The 17,189-nt window shown below is 38.9% G+C and overlaps 1 protein-coding gene across 5 annotated transcripts in view; it reads left to right on the forward strand.

Moving 5' to 3' along the window:
- Positions 1-17,189, forward strand: part of LOC122550677 (LIM and senescent cell antigen-like-containing domain protein 1) — a 120,890-nt gene that overhangs the window by 50,546 nt on the left and 53,155 nt on the right. Inside the window, exon 1 of one of the 5 annotated variants that reach the window (XM_043691767.1) lies at positions 8,498-8,967. The exons of 3 other annotated variants lie outside the window; for them this stretch is intronic. In XM_043691767.1, the coding sequence (XP_043547702.1) occupies positions 8,861-8,967 (107 nt within the window). In that variant the 5' untranslated portion in view covers positions 8,498-8,860. Of the gene's footprint in view, positions 1-8,497; positions 8,968-17,189 lie in introns of those variants that run through there. One more of the 5 variants, XM_043691774.1, reaches the window with a different exon arrangement.

Here is a 17,189-nt window from a genome sequence, read left to right on the forward strand (position 1 = left end):
TATACTCATACACTGACCAATAAAGGCAAGCATACTAAACGCCTCCTTCACTCTCCGATCGACCTGTGACTCCACTTTGAAGCAACTATGAGCCTGCACTTCAAGGTCTATTTGTTCAGCAACACCCCAGGATCTTGCCATTAAATGTATCAGTCATGTCCTGATTTGCTTTTCCAAAATGCAGCACTTCACATTTATCTAAATTAAACTCCATCTGCCACTCCTTGGATCATTGACCCTTCTGTACTCTGAGGTAACCACTTCGTTGTCCACTACGCCTCATATTTTGGTGTCATCTGCAAACTTACTACCCTACCTCCTATGTTCATGTCCAAATCATTTGCATAAATGACAAAAAGCAGTGAACCCAACAGTAATCCTTAAGGCACACCACTAGTCTCAGGTCTCCATTCTGAGAAGCAACACTCCACCACCACCCTCTGTCTTCTACTTTTGAGCCTGTTCTACATCCAAATAGCTAGCTCTTCTTTTATTCCGTATGAAATTTGGATCAATTCAATTTGAAAGTCAAGACAGGCATGAAAAGCAATGACTGCTCTTATGGCGTGGGTTCCGAAGCTCAAATGGCTGTAGAAAATTGCCATGCTGACCAAGTACTTTTTCTGAGATTTTCCCTGATTTATTTTTGATTTTCATAGACTATTCTCTTGGTTTTCAGTGATTCCTTTTTCATTATCTCCTTTTGAGGTGATGCAACCACCCAATAATGGAGGTAATGAAATCTGTTTCTGTGTTGGACATAGGATGTTGAGACATGTCCAGAAGCAGTTTTAGAAGAGTTCATGGATACCTTCAATTATCAGCACTCCATTAAGTTTAAAGCCCCAGCATACAAAAAGGCATTAATCACCCACATGACAGCAGGCATAAAATAAAAACAAAAGGATAATTTTTAAAATCAGTTATATTTCTGTGCAGAAAGAGTCGTAACCCTAAGCATGTTTTTCATGAAGTGGTGAGGTCCTGCCTAATTGCAAGTTTATTTCGAACACCTCCAATAGTAGTATATGAAATCCTTTTAGATGTGACAACAATGCCAATTGTCATGAAATAAAAATGTTCATTATTAAATTTTCTCGTAGATACAATGCTCATTACAATAACACCACAATGTATTAATTCCTATGTACTCTAAAGCTAGAGACTCTGAACTTCGTTTAGAAGGAGTTTGTTATGTCTGACTTCAGGTTTCTCTAGCTCCCTGGATATTTATTTGTTAAGTTTGAAACTATTCATTCCCCTTTGCAGCCCCTTGCCCCCAACCTCAATTTCCATACCCCTCCAGCCTTCAGCTTTGGGAGCCTGGCTTCCTGTCCAATCCCCTCCCCAGCCCTTGCCTTGGTAATCTCATCCTCTGTTTGGCTTCGGGGCCGTCTGGTCTCGATGACTATTCACAGTTGCCACTCACTTTCTCTACCATCACTCAGGCTTATAGTTGACACATGAGAAAGACAATCAGTAGCAAATGCATCATAGAACCAGCCTGTTATTGAAGGAGAGATCCTCACAAATGCTGTTACTTCTGTTTAGGGGAGGTAACATTTCTCTGCCTCCTTGTTTGAATTTTCCCCAGGATGTTTTGGCATTTGTTAAAGGTGAATTTCGCACCACCCCTGTACAGCACCCTGCAAGAACTTGGTATTAAGAATTTTGTTCTGCCACTTGATGTTGCACGTAAATCTTAAGAGTGATGGAGTGTATCTAGATACTCTGTGTGACTCCAGTTAGGTGGTCCTTGCCTCATAACCACAGAATAGTAGTAAACTGAGTGCCTGTGGTAGGTAGACATTAATTGTTGTTTTCAAGTAAGCTTTGTATTCACAAATAAAGGCAAATGCAGGGCCTAATTCCTTTTATCAACCTTGATAATAAGCATTAGGTATTGGAATTAAATTTCATTTGTTTGCTAGAAAGGTGTTGTGAAAGATGTAATTGGGCAATCGCCATCTCAGATTTTAGGTACAGGGTTATAGTAACCCACTCTTTCAGTATCTTTCTGAATAAACGTATTTTACAGTTTTATTCAAGGATGCTCCCAGCTTGTAGAAAGCCATGAAAAAAAGAAATATTTATCAGTGGATCATCAGAATGAAACAAATTGAAATTTGCCATTGAAAACATGTGGGTCACTGAAGCAATTCTTTTAAGACACTTTTAAAGCAGACTAAGTGTATTTTCTTTAAAATTTCCTTCTTTGTCCCTCGTTGCATTCCTGTAATCCCTGAGGGAGAAATGTGTACACACAGTACACAAACAGCAATGAATGGCACAATTCTCTTAAAGAATAAATTAACCTTTTTGCTGCTGTTAATCTACCACACTGCCAACATCAAACCAACAATTTAACTGGCAATGAAAATTAGAACTGTTATTTATTGTACTTTAAACACAGCTTCCAGCATTGACTAATTCAACATAATCAGTGTCAATCGGTGGCATGAACCCACTATGTATATCATTCAAGCAGGTTTCCTTTTTACCTATGCCATATGCTTCCTTCAGCTCTAAGTTTTACAACAGAATTGATAAGGGGACTGAGCAATTCATTGAACTTGCCTATTTCAAGTAAACCAAATTTTGCCATCTAATGCATAAAAGGATAACCACCTAATAAGCAAGATAATTATACAGTAGTAAGTATGTAGTTATAATACTGCTCAGGAAGACATGTTAGTATTTCTCGTTGAGGCAAGAGAGAGAATCTGAAGGTATCTTAACTTGCAGCTGTGCAAGAAGGCAGCTCAAAAGCAACTAGGAATAGGAAATATACACTGGCCCAGCTCGCAGTGTTAACATTTTCTGTGTGAATGAAACAAAAAATTAAAGTCCATCTTTGCAATGAGAGGCTTGAAATTGTTGATCCTCTGTAGCAGTCTATTCATAACCAGAAACAATCAACACATAGCATGTGATCGTATAAATATGCAATGATTAGAGAGTAATTTTTGCTATCAGCTCCAGATAACTGCAAACATTTGAGATGCTCTTGTGATTGTGGCAATGTCTATACCTCCAAACCAGGAGGCTTAGGTTCAAATCCTGCCTGTTCCAGAGGTATGTAAAAACCTCTTTGAACAAGGTTGATTTGAAAATCTAACCTCCTTCGTGCAATAGAAAATGAGCAGAAAGCTTGGCAGCAGCCTGCGCTGCAAAGTAGTAAAATGTAAACTAACTGAACTCGAGCTCAGAGCTTCCCAAATTGCTGGGTCATTACCCCAGATGAGATGACAGAAACACTAAACCGGCTCATGAATGTTTCGGGGTTGACATCGTGCAGAACAAAGCAGCACCTCTTTTGTTGAAGCAATTATTTCTGGATTGGCAGGTTTTTCAAAATTGATAAATAAATAATTTAAGCATCAGCTAGCTGAGTGTGTAGTTTTCAGCATTTCAGTTTAATTCTGCCTGCTTCTAGACGGAATCCTCATTGCTCTCGACTGGCACTTCCTTTCTAAAGGCGATCCATAACTACCGAGTGGCTGACCCACTTTCAGTGCTTCTCAAAAGACCTGTTTCAGTATCTGGTAGAAGGGCCCTTCCTCTGAGGAAGACCTGTCAGATCTGCTGAGCTTTTCCATCAATTTCTGTTTTTGTTCCTGATTTACAGCATTTGCAGTTTTTTTTCGGTTTGTACATCTTTCAGTAAGTCAGTACAGACTTGAGCTTTCAGAGTGGAGCTGCCATCAAAGTTAATCTGGTGGGACTATTTGAGCACATGTACTTGAGATCTACACATTCCAAACGAGTCACCTTCATTCACATCCAAACATGCAACCTTGAGAGAGAGCTTAAAACCTGACCAGCAACAATAACTCACTTGAAGAGTCCCCAGATCAACACAAGAAAGAATTGTGATCTTCTGTAACCAGTGATCTGTTATCTGATATTGGTTGCACTGCAGAAGTTTAATTTAAATTTGCAATTCTGATACCAGATCTAGAATTCATTTTCAAAAAAAAAGAAAATGTCCAAATATTTATCAGCAGTGTTGCACAATAGTAAACTTCTGTGTCAATTACATGATTTGTCCATAACTTTCCAAAATTCAAGTTGTGAATTAGCACCTTTTGTCTCCCATTTACATTTAAACCTTTTTAGTTTTTACATAATATTATTATTGAAGCAGTATAGTTATAAAATCAAATAAACTGTCACTCAGTTGGCTGCATTCTCGCCTGAGTTGCGAAGTTGAACTCCCATTCCAGGGCTTTGACAGAAGAGCTCAATGTTGAATCTTCTGTGCAGTACTGAGGGGGTTTTATAGTGTTGGAAGTGGCATCTTTTGGATGAAGTATTAAACTGGGCAACCCTGCCCTTTCAGATGGATGATGAAGATCCCATGGCAGTATTTATGAAGAGGAGAATGAGGGCCATGTCCTAGCCAATATTTATCCAACAATCAAAATCACAAAACAGATCATCTGGTCCTAACTATATTGGTGTTTGTTCTATCTAAAAAACGTTTCCTACATTACAACAGTGACTATATTTCTGTGAGTACTTCAGTATTAGTTAAGCTCTTTCTGGTGATTATGAAAGTTGCAGTACAAGTGCAATGCTTGCCAGCTGAGAGGTAGAAACATTTTCTGGTGCTATAGATAAAGGCAATCCACACACTTGTGTCTGCAATGCTCCCTTCAGAAGACTTTTTTTAAAATGCAGTTCTTTGGTCTAGGATGGGCCTTAGTGCCAAGATAGCTGTAGGCTATGTTGTCTCACTACAACAGACTTCGGTATGTGCCACCATAGTGCCATCATGGATATTCACTTTAGATACAAGCCCAGAGATTGGGATGAGATTTATGCACATGTTTGGAGAAACAAAAGTTCTAATGTCCTGCACTTCTACTGGTGAACTTGAATTTGATGTCTAGCATATTTGCTCTCAAATCTTTTCTGAATATGTAATACTGTTTTCTTCAATATATGCTAATGGGCTTTTTAAGAACTTTTGCACATTTGGAATGATGACAAGGCCAACATTTATTGCCCGTCTCTGGTTGCCTTTTGAGAAAATGGAGTGCACCTTCAAGTGGTGAAAGCACTTCTCCAGTGCTGTGTTGTGGGGAATTACAGAATTTTGACTGGGTAGCAATAAATTCAAGACAGAATTTTATGGCCTTCCTCCAGCTGGTTTTCTACTGAGTAGTGGGGCTATAAAATTCCCTTATGGCCTTCCCACTTGTCTCCCTCTGAAAATTGAAGATTGTTTACCATTGGGTCTCCATTTGGAGGCTAGCAAGAGGATATCGGGGACCAGAAGTAAACCTAGCCGGTTCCTCCTCCTATGCCTCTGGGTAGAAATAGCTAGGGATAACTCTGGCATATTGGGTGTCGCACTCCTCCACCCCCCCAAAATGTCCACCCCATCATGTGCCAACTCTCCTCTCCAATTTCCCAAGCCTCACCTTCCCTCTTTACTATGAGATGCCCTGGACTTTGAAACACAGAATCTGGGTACTGTTTATAGTCTTATGCCTGGCTTCTGCTACCACTGGTGCAGGTGGAAATGGCAGCAGCAGCACTATGAGGCTGGATAGCTGTCTTACTGAAGGGCAGGAGTCCTGTTTCCAGCCAATGAATACCCTTCAGAACAGAAAATAACTCATTTTTCTGTTATCCCTGCTGACCCTGAGCCAGCAAACCTCACTGTCTGTAAAATGCTGCTCCAAGTGTTTGATTCAGGGGGATGGTGTTATCCACACAACTGTCCCTCTTCTTTTAGATGATGCAAGTCACAGAATTGGGAGGAGCTGCTGAAGAAGTCTTGCTGAGTTTCTGCAGTACATCTTGTAGATAATACACCCGGCAGTTATGGTACACAATTTTGGAGGGAGTAGTTGTTTTAACCATGAAAAAGATGCTGATCTGGGTGCCAGTGAAGCAGATTGCTGATTTTTGAGATGTCAGTGCAATTCTTCAGTATAGTAGCTGCATTCATCCAAGCAAGTGAAGAGTATTTCATTATACTGTGACATGTTGGTGGCATAGAGGCTTTTGAGAGGTCATAGCTTGTACTTGTTGCATGAATACCATGAATCAAGCCATGCCTAGATCATATCTGAAACTAGCTTGTGGGTATGAATGTTTTCCATTATCTGAAAAGGTGTGAATAGACTTGAACATTGACATGTTATTGTTTTCTATTTGTTCATGAAGTGTAGACGTCACTAGCAAAGCCACATTTACTGCCCATTCCTAATTGCCTTTGTTAAGGTAGTGATGACTGATGTCTTAAACTGATTGAGTCCTTGACGAGCACATATACTGCAATGCTTTTTAGGAAAGGAATTCCAGGATTTCGATTTAGACAGTGAAGGAGTAGTATTGTAGTTCCAAGTCAGGATTGTGCATGGCTTGGATGGAAATTTGCAAATTGTGGTCTATCAACACATTTGTCGTACTTCTAGCTAACAGAACTTGCAAATTTTTAAGGTGTTGATGATGGAGTCTGGGTGAGTTGCTGCAGAGCATCTTGCAAAGGTACATACTGCTACCACTGTAGCAGTGGCAAAGGGAGTCTCTAATTAAGGTGGTGGGTGAAATGCCAATCGAGCAGATTGCTTTGCTTTGTTCAGGATGGTGTTCAGTTTCTTCAGTACCAATTCATGTTTTTTAAATAGTGTACAGGATTTGGGAAACCAGTGGTGATTACTGCTTGCAGCATTCCTATCCATTGACCTGCTCTTGAAGCCATGGTATTTAAGTTCTGCTATGATTTTAGATTCTGCTCAATGGTAGCCCCCAGGATGTTGTTAGCATGATAGGGATTCAGCAATAGTATTTTTGTTTAAAAACAAATTATGATTATTCTTTTGTCAGTGAGAGTCTTGCCTGGTACTTGTGGGCAAGAATGTTACCTTCTGAGCTAATTTTGGTTCACACGTCTTCTGCACTGTAGCTGAGGGTCCAAAGTCTTTGATCTGTCCAAGTAACACAGCCATTGTACATTTCTGATGATGGCCATGTATAACGGTGGGAACCTGAGCAGAACATCCAATTGATAGCTCTGGCTGAAGCTCAACAAAAATTTACTCTTTCCATTTGTTGGGTAATTAGCTGACATTGACTGGATGTAGCGAGAATGCCATCTTTGACCTAATCCATTAGTTGTGGCTGTGTCTGAAGGATGTTTAGTGTACATGTTATCTTTCAGCTGTGTGAGGGTGATATCATTTTGGGTTTGTCTGGTGTTGTTCTTTGCATTACTTCTGTCAAGCCATGGAATTACAGATTGTGGTGGAATATGAAATTGAGTTAATGAAAGCCATGTTTTGAACTAGTTCTGAAACTAACCCTTTAATAACAGTAGTAGTGGCACACCACAACTGTGTTAATAATCTCAGATATATTTTTGTTTCTAATATGACTTGTGTTAGACAGTACGCTACATCTGACACATGTACAACAGAGCCTGGTTGACCTAAAGGTAGGTTTGTTATTATAACCTGCCATGAGTCTAGTTTGGTAACTGTCTTCCAGGACATGTAGTCAGTGGTGGTATAATCAAGCCACTGTTGGATGAAGGACATTGAAGTCTTGCACCAAAGACCCTTTTGTGCCTGTGATACTCAGTCTTTCTACCAACTGGCATTCAACATGGGAGAGCTAGCTATCAGCTGAGAGCTGTGATTAGAACATGTTCAAGTTTGTGATGTCTGATACTTCCTGGGGTCCAGGATCCACACTGAGAAGACCCAAGATCCTATCCATTTTACTGGCTATTACTGGGCTCCTTCTTCTGGTGGATCTAACCTGCTGGTGCAACAGGATGCAAGTAATGATAAGGAGTTTGGATAGTTTGCTGTTAGGTGTGATTCTAGATGTCTGATTGTCACTATGTTGAACTGGGACAGTTCTTCCAATGCTAGCATGAATCTCCTTCAATAAAAGCATATATTATTTGGATGTTATTATCAGAAGTATTATATCTAAAGCTATCTCTCCATCCCCTGTTTTCACAAAAATATATTGAACTGCAATGCATGCTACTTGAATTCTAGTTCATTTTTTATTTGATTATGGTATGAAATCAGAAAGACTTTTTAATTCTCTAACTTTGGATTCTGCATTAAACATTTACACACGTGTACATCAAACTGAAATCAATTTTGCTAAATGTTGAAAATTCCTCTTGGTAGGAAAAGAGTTAAACAGTGCATACAACACACCTTGGAGAGGGTTAGTCATGCAAAATTAACCTGTTCAGTCTTGTGTGCTTTCGTATTCGATTGGTTTGACCTTAACAAGACAAAGATAGCTGAGATGTAAACAGGACCTGGAGGAACTGAAAAGTTGCACAATGGTCTTGCGCAAAGGTGTTCTTTTGACTGTGTTTACAAATCAAATGCCTGCCAGCTGTGACGTATTCAAACTTGTTCAACTTCATTCAGGAAGGGAGGGGTAAGAGAATCATGTACTACTCGTAACTCCTAGCAGGGTGGAGACTTCTGTTCTTTTGTAACTTTGTTGGGATTGGAGGACTTGGGAGAGAGGTGGAAACTCACTGAATAGGACTATAATTAAAAATGTAGTTATCTATTTTGTGTGCAGATGACAGATTTCCCAGCATTTGTCCTCATTAGTTAAATTGATGCTATGTCCATGCAGTTTTCAAATGAAACGCTGTAACTTTTGAAGGGTGTGGAAAATCCGGAAGCAACTGATTGCATTGTAAAGTATGCCCACAGTATTACAGGTGTAAACGTCTATTAGGAGTTGCTTTTGTGATAACTAGCTCATCAACAACTGGGTTGGGCTCGTCCATATGGTGGTTTATGTAAAGACATACAGATATCGGAAATAACAGCCCTCCACCCTGCACACTGCGAACCTCACTATGAATTTACTGCAGTTGAAGGAACTTTCCCAGTCTGATTTGTATCGACGGCGCCAAGAGCGTCATGACAGCTTTGGATCTGCAGGTTTGGAAAAGAAAAGTTTGAGGTAAGTTTATTATTAACTACAACTATGTTGTATGAACTAGACCAAAAAACTCTTCCAAAAAAAAATCCTACTTGCATTGATGCAGCTAATTTGGAATTCATGGAATTCATACCTTGAAGGTACAGACTTAAAATATACAAAAGGCATTTCCTTGCAAAGCGCAATTCGGTGTATGCGCATTTTAAAAGGCGTACAGGTTTTTAAATTATTTTTATAGTCCTAGATTAATAGTCAATAGAAAGTAATGTGACAACTGATTTAAGCTTGATATTAGACTTATGATAGTCTGAGTATTTCAAGCCATGATGCCGCTTGTATATTTTAGTGAAGTACTTAAACTTTAATTCTGTGTATGATTTTAAGAATTAAAATTAAAATGATTTTGTACATGTTTAGACATTCCATTATAATTTTCATTTACTTTGTGGATTGGTGTTTATTGAGCTGAAAATTGTTTTGTTGACATTGGCAGAATCAAGAATACCTCATGACTTTCAACAGAGCACTGTGTTGAGACAGAGAATTAGAAATCTTATTGAAAGCAGCTCTGCCAGCAGAGTAATGAGAGAGTATTTTCTGAGTGTCTCTGCTTTTGTCTTTCACTTTTTTAATAAGCCAGTTCAACATGTACCTGGATACTGAATGTAATGCTTTCTGCAGATGTCCCCATTTCAGTCTTAAGGTGAAGCATGCCTGCAGGGATGTCAGGCAGCGCATAGTTTTCTTTTCTATACATAAGGTTGAAGGTCACTAGTTTATAAGACAATGCCTGATGACACTGAATGACTTGCTCCTCAATGTGATCCTTGGTCATTATAGATGTGCACAGTTTTAAAGTGACTATTAATGGAGGATTCATTTTTTACAACCATGTACACGTTTATGAAGATCAATCATAAGAAATTCAACGGCTGCTTTTCTTCTGTCCACGGAATGGATACGTTGCTTAAGTAAAACCAAAAAGTTGCTGAGAATCTAAGCAAGCCAAATTTTGAAGATTGATGTTTCAATTCTGTGTGGTTATCATTCAGTAATTTGAGTGTTTTATCAAGCACTTGTGTTCATATTACCCAGGATTCATATCTCTTACTTTAGTTTCATCTTTTGTATCCTTCTATACAAATAGAAATGATGGAATTATTGTAGGCCTTGTGTGTGTGCCAGCGTAATAGAAGCAGAGATATTCAGAGGTTTTTAACAAACTTTCAAAATGATTTTTGCAAGTAAGCAGTTTGGAGAGCCTATTCTGAACTTCCAGGTTTTTAAGGAAAGTAGTCATTTTCATTTCTAATTTCACCAATGGTCTTGTACTCATGAGGGCTAGAATACAAGAAATTGACTTGGGATGCCATTTCAAATTAGCACTGGCTCATAGTGTGATGCATTCGCATGTAGCACTGCATCTGTTTTATGTAGGTGTAATCATTCAGATGCAGTGCGAATTGTCGATCTCTGCTGCATTCCTGCAGCAACACCCTAATGAATCAGTCTGCCTGCCCGGTCTGAGAGCTAAGATGGACAGTTAAGTCTCTGTTGCATTACCATGACAACAATAGCTCAACCAATCAGCAACCCCTCCTTATGCTGTAAAAATTGGTGGGTTTTTTTCAAATCTCTTTGCATCCTAATCCTAATGAGTGCAAGACAAACTACCGTTGATTTTTAGCAATGTTAATGTTCTCTACTCCCAAATAATAAATTAATCAAAGCCATTTGTAATGGATAGTGACATAAAATTCCTTAAATTAGACAATGAGTGCAACAGCGCATTAGATTTATACCATCCCAAAGTGATGAAACATCCCAAGAGGTGTTATAAAATAAAGTATGACCCTGAAACGCATGAGACATTAGGTCAGGTAACCATAAGTTTGATAGCAATAAGTTTTAAGAATTGTCTTAATGGAGGAAGGTAACTTAGAGAAGTATTGAGAGGGCATTCCAGAATTTTGAACACAGGTAACTTGGCCAACAATGGTGGAGCAACTATACCTGAGAATGCACATGCGCCCAAGGTTAGAGTGTAGATATTTTGAGAATTGTGGGCACTGTAGATTGAGTTAGGAAGGGGCAAAGTACTGGAAGGATTTTGAAAACAAGGATGGAACTTCTAAAATCAAAGCATTACTGGACTGGGAATTTTGAATGTAGGTAATTGAGCATAGGGCTGATAGAGGAATAGAACTTAGTACAAATTAAAACATCGGCAGCAGAATTTTGGAAGAACTTCTGTATATTTAAGGTTAGAATAAGGGAGACTAATCATGAATATATTGGAATAGATAATCTATAGGTTTATTAATTTAGCATGTATGTAATCAAAGAACTAAGCATAGCCCCTCAGTGGCTAGATGGAATTCTTTAATTCTACCATGAAGTTCAGCCAAGTTTAATCCTCAACAATGAATGCAATTTTTGGATTACACCACAGCTGCAACCTAAATGTTATTGGTGACTCCATTGATGCTGAGTGGCTGCATGGGACCTTTGACCAATCCAGAAATAGTTATAAAAGCCCACAATCGCTCTAGGTGGTGAAAGCTGAGAGGGCGAGAGTGGAATATACAATAAGATGGCTATTTCAGGTGATTGTTGTTCTGCCAAAGGTCCTCATCTGTTACTTCCTGACATGGTGGCTTGAGCCAAGTAAAATATCATGAGGAAAGACATATTCCTGGGTAGGTGATGTGGTTGTTGAACAATTGGTTTGGTATAAACTTATTCAAGAGCTTGCCAAGGCAGTTATCCTTTTTGATGGGGAGGGATGGGATACAATGTTGCTTAGGACTGGAAATCATGGGAGTTGAGTTGGTCAAAGAATACTTTTATGTGCATTGTTGAGTTGTATATTGATACCAGATTGAAACATGGTATATTGCAGTTGAAACTACAGGATCAGTTAATTTTTAACCTGACAAAGGTAAATATTTGTTAAGTAAAGGTATTAAGGGATATGAACTAAAGACAGATGTATGGAGTTAAGCCACAGATCAGCTGTGAACTCATTGAATGGTAGAACAAGCTTGATGAGCTGAATGGCCTAATTTTTCTATGTTCCTAATATAGTGCGGCACACAAAAATAATAAATAATCTGTAGTTTAAAATAAAAGACAGTTCTGTCCAAGGGATTTTTGAACCAAAATGATTTATCAAAGCTTTTGCAAATGCACATCCAATTTTGTGAAAAGATTCCTTAGAAGACAACCTTTTAATTTTAAAGTTAGTTCTTCTACATTTTAAATTTTTCCGAAGGAAGGATAGTTTTATGGTTGGTTTGAACATATAGCTCAATGCTAAGTTTACCTTAGTCTTTTGGGGATGTGGGCATTGCTAGCTAGGCCAACATTTGCTCTTTCGGAAGGCGATGGTAAGCTACCTTCCTGAACCATTATAGTTCAAGTGCTGGAGGGAGACCCACAGGAGGGACTTTGAGGTTTTTGACCTAGCGATAGTGAAGGAGCAGTACTTTATTTCCAAGTCAAGATGGTGAGTGGCTGCATTTTCTTGCTGTTTTTCAGCCTGGGCCTAGATATTGTCCAGATCTTTTTGCTTTTGAACATGGACTGCTTCAGTATCTGAGAAGTTGGGAATGGTATTTGAACATAGTACAGTTGTCAGTGAATTTATCCACTTCTGACCTTGTGATGGAAGAAAAGTCATTGAAGCAGCTGAAAATGCATAGGTCTAGGACACTACCCTGAGGAACTCTAGCTGAGATGACTGACCTTTAACAACTGCAACCATTTTGATATGTCTTCAACCACTCTTGTTTTCCCTGATTCCTAGTGACTCCTGTTGTGCTGGGACTCCTTGATGCCAAACTGAGTCAAATGTATCCTTGATGTCAAGGTCTGTCACATTCACCTCATCTCTTGGTTAATTACATTGTCTGGAATGCCTGATTTGCAATGCAGAGAAATACTAGCAGCATGGGTTCAGTTCACACGCCAGCTGAGGTTACCATGGAAAACCTGTCCTTCTGATCTGTCCCCTTGCCTGGGACATGGAAACCCTCCCGGTTAAATCAACACCTGTCTCTTTATCTCCCTCGAGAGCAAGTCCTATGGTCATCGGAGACTATGGTAACTTTATTATAACCCTCTGAAACTGAATGGCTTGCTAAGCTGTTTCAGAGGGCAGTTGAGAGTCAACCACATTGCTGTGGACCTGGAGTCAGATGTAGACCAGACCAAGTAAGAATGACAGAGTTTATTTTCAGAAGCTGAAGAATCTTCATGAACCAAATGTCTTTTCGCCAATTGATGGTGGTTTCATGCTCTTCATTAGACTCTTCATTCCAATTATGCCATGAATCCTGGTGCCCAGAATATTACATGAGTTTCCATATTAATAGTCTACTAGTAGTAGTTTCACAAGTCTGTGGCCTCCCCATTTTAACTTGTTCTATTCACATGAGAATATAAGAAGTGGGAGCAGGAGTAGACTGTCCGGCCTGTCGAGCCTGCTCTGCCATTCAATAAGATTATGGTTGATCTTTTTGTGGAATCGGCTCCACTTGCCATCCTGCTCACAACAGTCCTTAATTCCTTTACTGTTCAAAAATCTATATATCTTTGCCTTAAAAACATTTTTAACGAGATAGCCTGAAATGCTTCATTGGGCAGGGAATTTCACAGATTCAAAGCCCTTTGGGTGAAGAAGTTCCTCCTAAACTCAGTCCTAAATCTGCTTTATAATAGGCAAAACATGGTACCATAAGAATTAAAAACAGAAAATGCAACCAGCACTTTGAAGCATCTGGGAAGAGAAGCAGAATTGACATTCCAGATTAATGAGCATTCATCAGACTGGAAACTTTCAAGTTTTAACTGGTCTCAAGTAAACACAAAGGGAGGGAAGTGAGGGCAGGTGTGGGGACTGGGCAGAATCAAAAAGGGAATCTGCTGCAAAGCAAGAGTGATCAAATGACCGAAAGGATGATTGTGGGGCTGAATTAGTAGTGACGTGACAAGATAAAAAAGAATCTCGAGGAAGTGTAAATAAGAAAAGCAGATTCATTACCAACATTGGTGTACCAAAAATAAAATGCAATTATTAGGCATAATTGAACACACTTCTGAGATTGGAAGGCTTTAAAGCATCTCTTCAAAAGATAGGATGCTGTTCCTTCAGATCACATTGAGCTTGCTTGAACAGTAAAAGAGGTCAAGATCAAACTGGGATGAAACATTAAAATGACATGTTAATGGAAATTTGGGCTTGTGCAGATTCAACAGATGTTCATAAAACAGCATCATGATCTGTATTTGAATAAACGTAGAACAAACCACATTGAGAACAGTAGAAATGGCTTACAAAATTGATAAAACTACAAATAAATAATTATTCCAAGTATGTGAAGCATTTAGAACTCTCTACAATGAAGAGGTTTGCCACTTTTACCTTTCCCACCATCTGAGACATTTTATTATTTCATCACTTCTGCCTTCTACCCTATCACAGAAACCTCCTTTTGTACTCTCCCTTTCCCTTCCCCTTTCCTTTCCCTGCCTCTGTTTAAACCCTGTTACATTTCTACCTGCTTTCAGATCTGGCAAAGATCACCAACCTGAAACATTAACTCTGTCTCTGTTCACAAATGCTGTCTGATCTGCTGATCTGCCAACATATTCTGTTTATTCTTCATCACATGGAGTCCTTAGAATTACCAAGATTAGAAATACGAAACCATTTGGAAATGTGCATCTGCATTAGCCAGTATTAAAAACTAAACCTAGTGCAGAATTTATGCCGATATTCACTTCCTACCATTAGGGATTCCTAAAGATTGTTACTTTACTTTGCTTTGTAAAATGTGTTTCTTTCAAGGCTTGCACATCATAGAATTGCATTATTGGTTTGGTTAAAAATTGTTTGTGAGCTTGATGTGTTTAGTTTATTGTGGAAATGTATGAAATAAACTTGTTTTCAACTTATGTCTGAAGGTGTGGACCATGAGATATTTTGTAGTAGAGTGAGATGTTTATTTCCCTCGCGTTTTGCATTTTTTTGATTTGTATTTGCTCTTACGTAACAAAAATGATCCATGAAGCTATCTCCTACTATCAAGCCACTTATATTGCTGATGCTGAATGCAAATACAGAGTCAGGAAGTCTTAGCTTTTCAAACCAGATGGGTCTAGCTTCCACTGTGATATCACCATTCTGAGGAAAAAAGCTCTTATCAGTCCTTGAGTAATCACATTCTGACTGTCTTCGCTATTGACTAACATAAGTAAGCTTAAGATCTGACAAAGGTCTTACTCCAGATAAAAATCAGAGGATATCTGCGCTGCATCTTTCAGGCATAGTCAGAGTCTCAACCAGCATGGTGAAAAGTTAAGAAAGGTCATGTCCACGTGTTTTGATAGGAGGAGCAATGAGTATAGGAAATGAACTTGAAGTATCCCTTTTCTAATCTTTGTTTCTTCCACTTTGCTGCAGTGGCTCTTCCAATCAGAGATTTCCTCTCCCCCGTGGTTTTTTTTCCCCTAAATTTTGTCTTTTAACTCTGCACGGATGCCACAGTTTCTTGGGCAGTATAGTACAGCCTGGAAATTGGGCAGGACACTGTCCTAGGCTTTGGTGAGTCTTGCCAGCAGCTTGTTGAGCTCCTCTACATTGCAGATAGGAGGTAGAGAATGGTGTGAACTCCTTTTATTGTCATGGGTTGTATTATCAGGTAGCTTCAGGATCTTGTTGGCAGTGACTGAGATGGAACCTCCAGTCTCAAATGTGGCACACTGACCCTATTCACGAACGGTAACTGGTGCATGTGGCTGATGATGGGGAACTGGAAACTGGTTCTGGAAGATTTGGGTCTTTGCTTTGACCTGAGCTGCTTGTGCTATTTGTCTATCAGTGAAGCTGTGTATCAGGCTCCCTTCACACAATTCTGCTTTTGTTCAGCTGCTGGTGGAAGTTGAGGGGGTCTTGGTTCTGATCCTGTGGGATCTGTATGTAACTTGAGGCCTAGCTTCAACTGGAACAGATTTACAACTTGCGCAGCACTAGTGGGCAGCAGCTCAGACTCTGTATATGTATCACTTTGTGTGTGTGTGGTGGGTGAAGAAAGGTTTTTGAACATTATCTTGAGGTGCTTTTCTCTCAGTTTTGGAACAGTAACCTAGTGCTTTGAGCTGTTTCCAACAAAGTGCCATAAACCAGAATTGCTTTGCAAACATATTTATTCTGCAGACTGAGGAAGCTCAAGTAGAATTGAAAATCTTTATTAGATTACCACATTGAATCACATTCATCATGTTAAACCTTTTGTGGAGTCTTGCATCCATTTTTTTTTCTCCTGGAGCCCTCTGATTTCTGTTGTGATGTCAGATAGCTGAAATTTGAGATCATCTGGTCTTAGTTTATTATTGTAAATTAGGAATTGTGTTTGGAATCCAAAATTGAGCAAAAATATCAATGAAGGATTATATCCTGTGCTCCATGTGTAAAAACAAAAAAGTAGACCCAAAAAAAAACAAAAAAATCTCAAGACTCCTTGGAGTGGTGGAATTATTTAGATTCTTGGATCCAACACAATGAAAATTCATTGTTTCCTTTTAACAGGATACTTTGACAATTAATTTTTGCTGTGGGTTTGTGAAGAATCATTAAGAAAGACAATGAAATTTCCATCTCTTTTATTCTTCAGTATGCCTCATTTTGAGCATCCTGTGATCTCATTGTCCTTGTTTGCAATGATCTGTTTGCACTACTCACAAAACAAAGCTTTTCACTGTACTTCGGTATATGTGACTACAATAAATCAAATTAACACATCTTATTTGTTAATAAATCAGTGTTGTAATTTGTCTAAACGTCTGGTAAAATGTTTCAACTGCCTTTCTCCCTTTCTGTTCAAACCTTCGAAGTGAATATGTGCCACATCATCATTGATCAGAGTTGTTGGGTAAGTCTTTTTACCACTTGGAATTATGTTGTTCATCACATTGGAATGTTTGTGGCACATTTAGAGCCTCTTCACAGTTTCCCAAAGTATCAAGGAGGTGAGGGTTAATTTGCACACCAGCAAGGGATGCAAACGTTTATAACACTTTTTGCAGAATTTTTCTTAAATTAATTGGAACTCTCATTTATTCTTTGGAACTAAATCCTTAATATTTGAGATTTAACAGTTGCTGAAATCTATGTAGTAGTAATTACACAAAAGAATAAGCCTGGTATCTAAAAGCTGATTTCTGTCTTTCTAATGATTAAA

Source organism: Chiloscyllium plagiosum, chromosome 6, assembly GCF_004010195.1.
Source record: "Chiloscyllium plagiosum isolate BGI_BamShark_2017 chromosome 6, ASM401019v2, whole genome shotgun sequence".
NCBI classification, from domain to species: Eukaryota; Metazoa; Chordata; class Chondrichthyes; order Orectolobiformes; family Hemiscylliidae; genus Chiloscyllium; species Chiloscyllium plagiosum.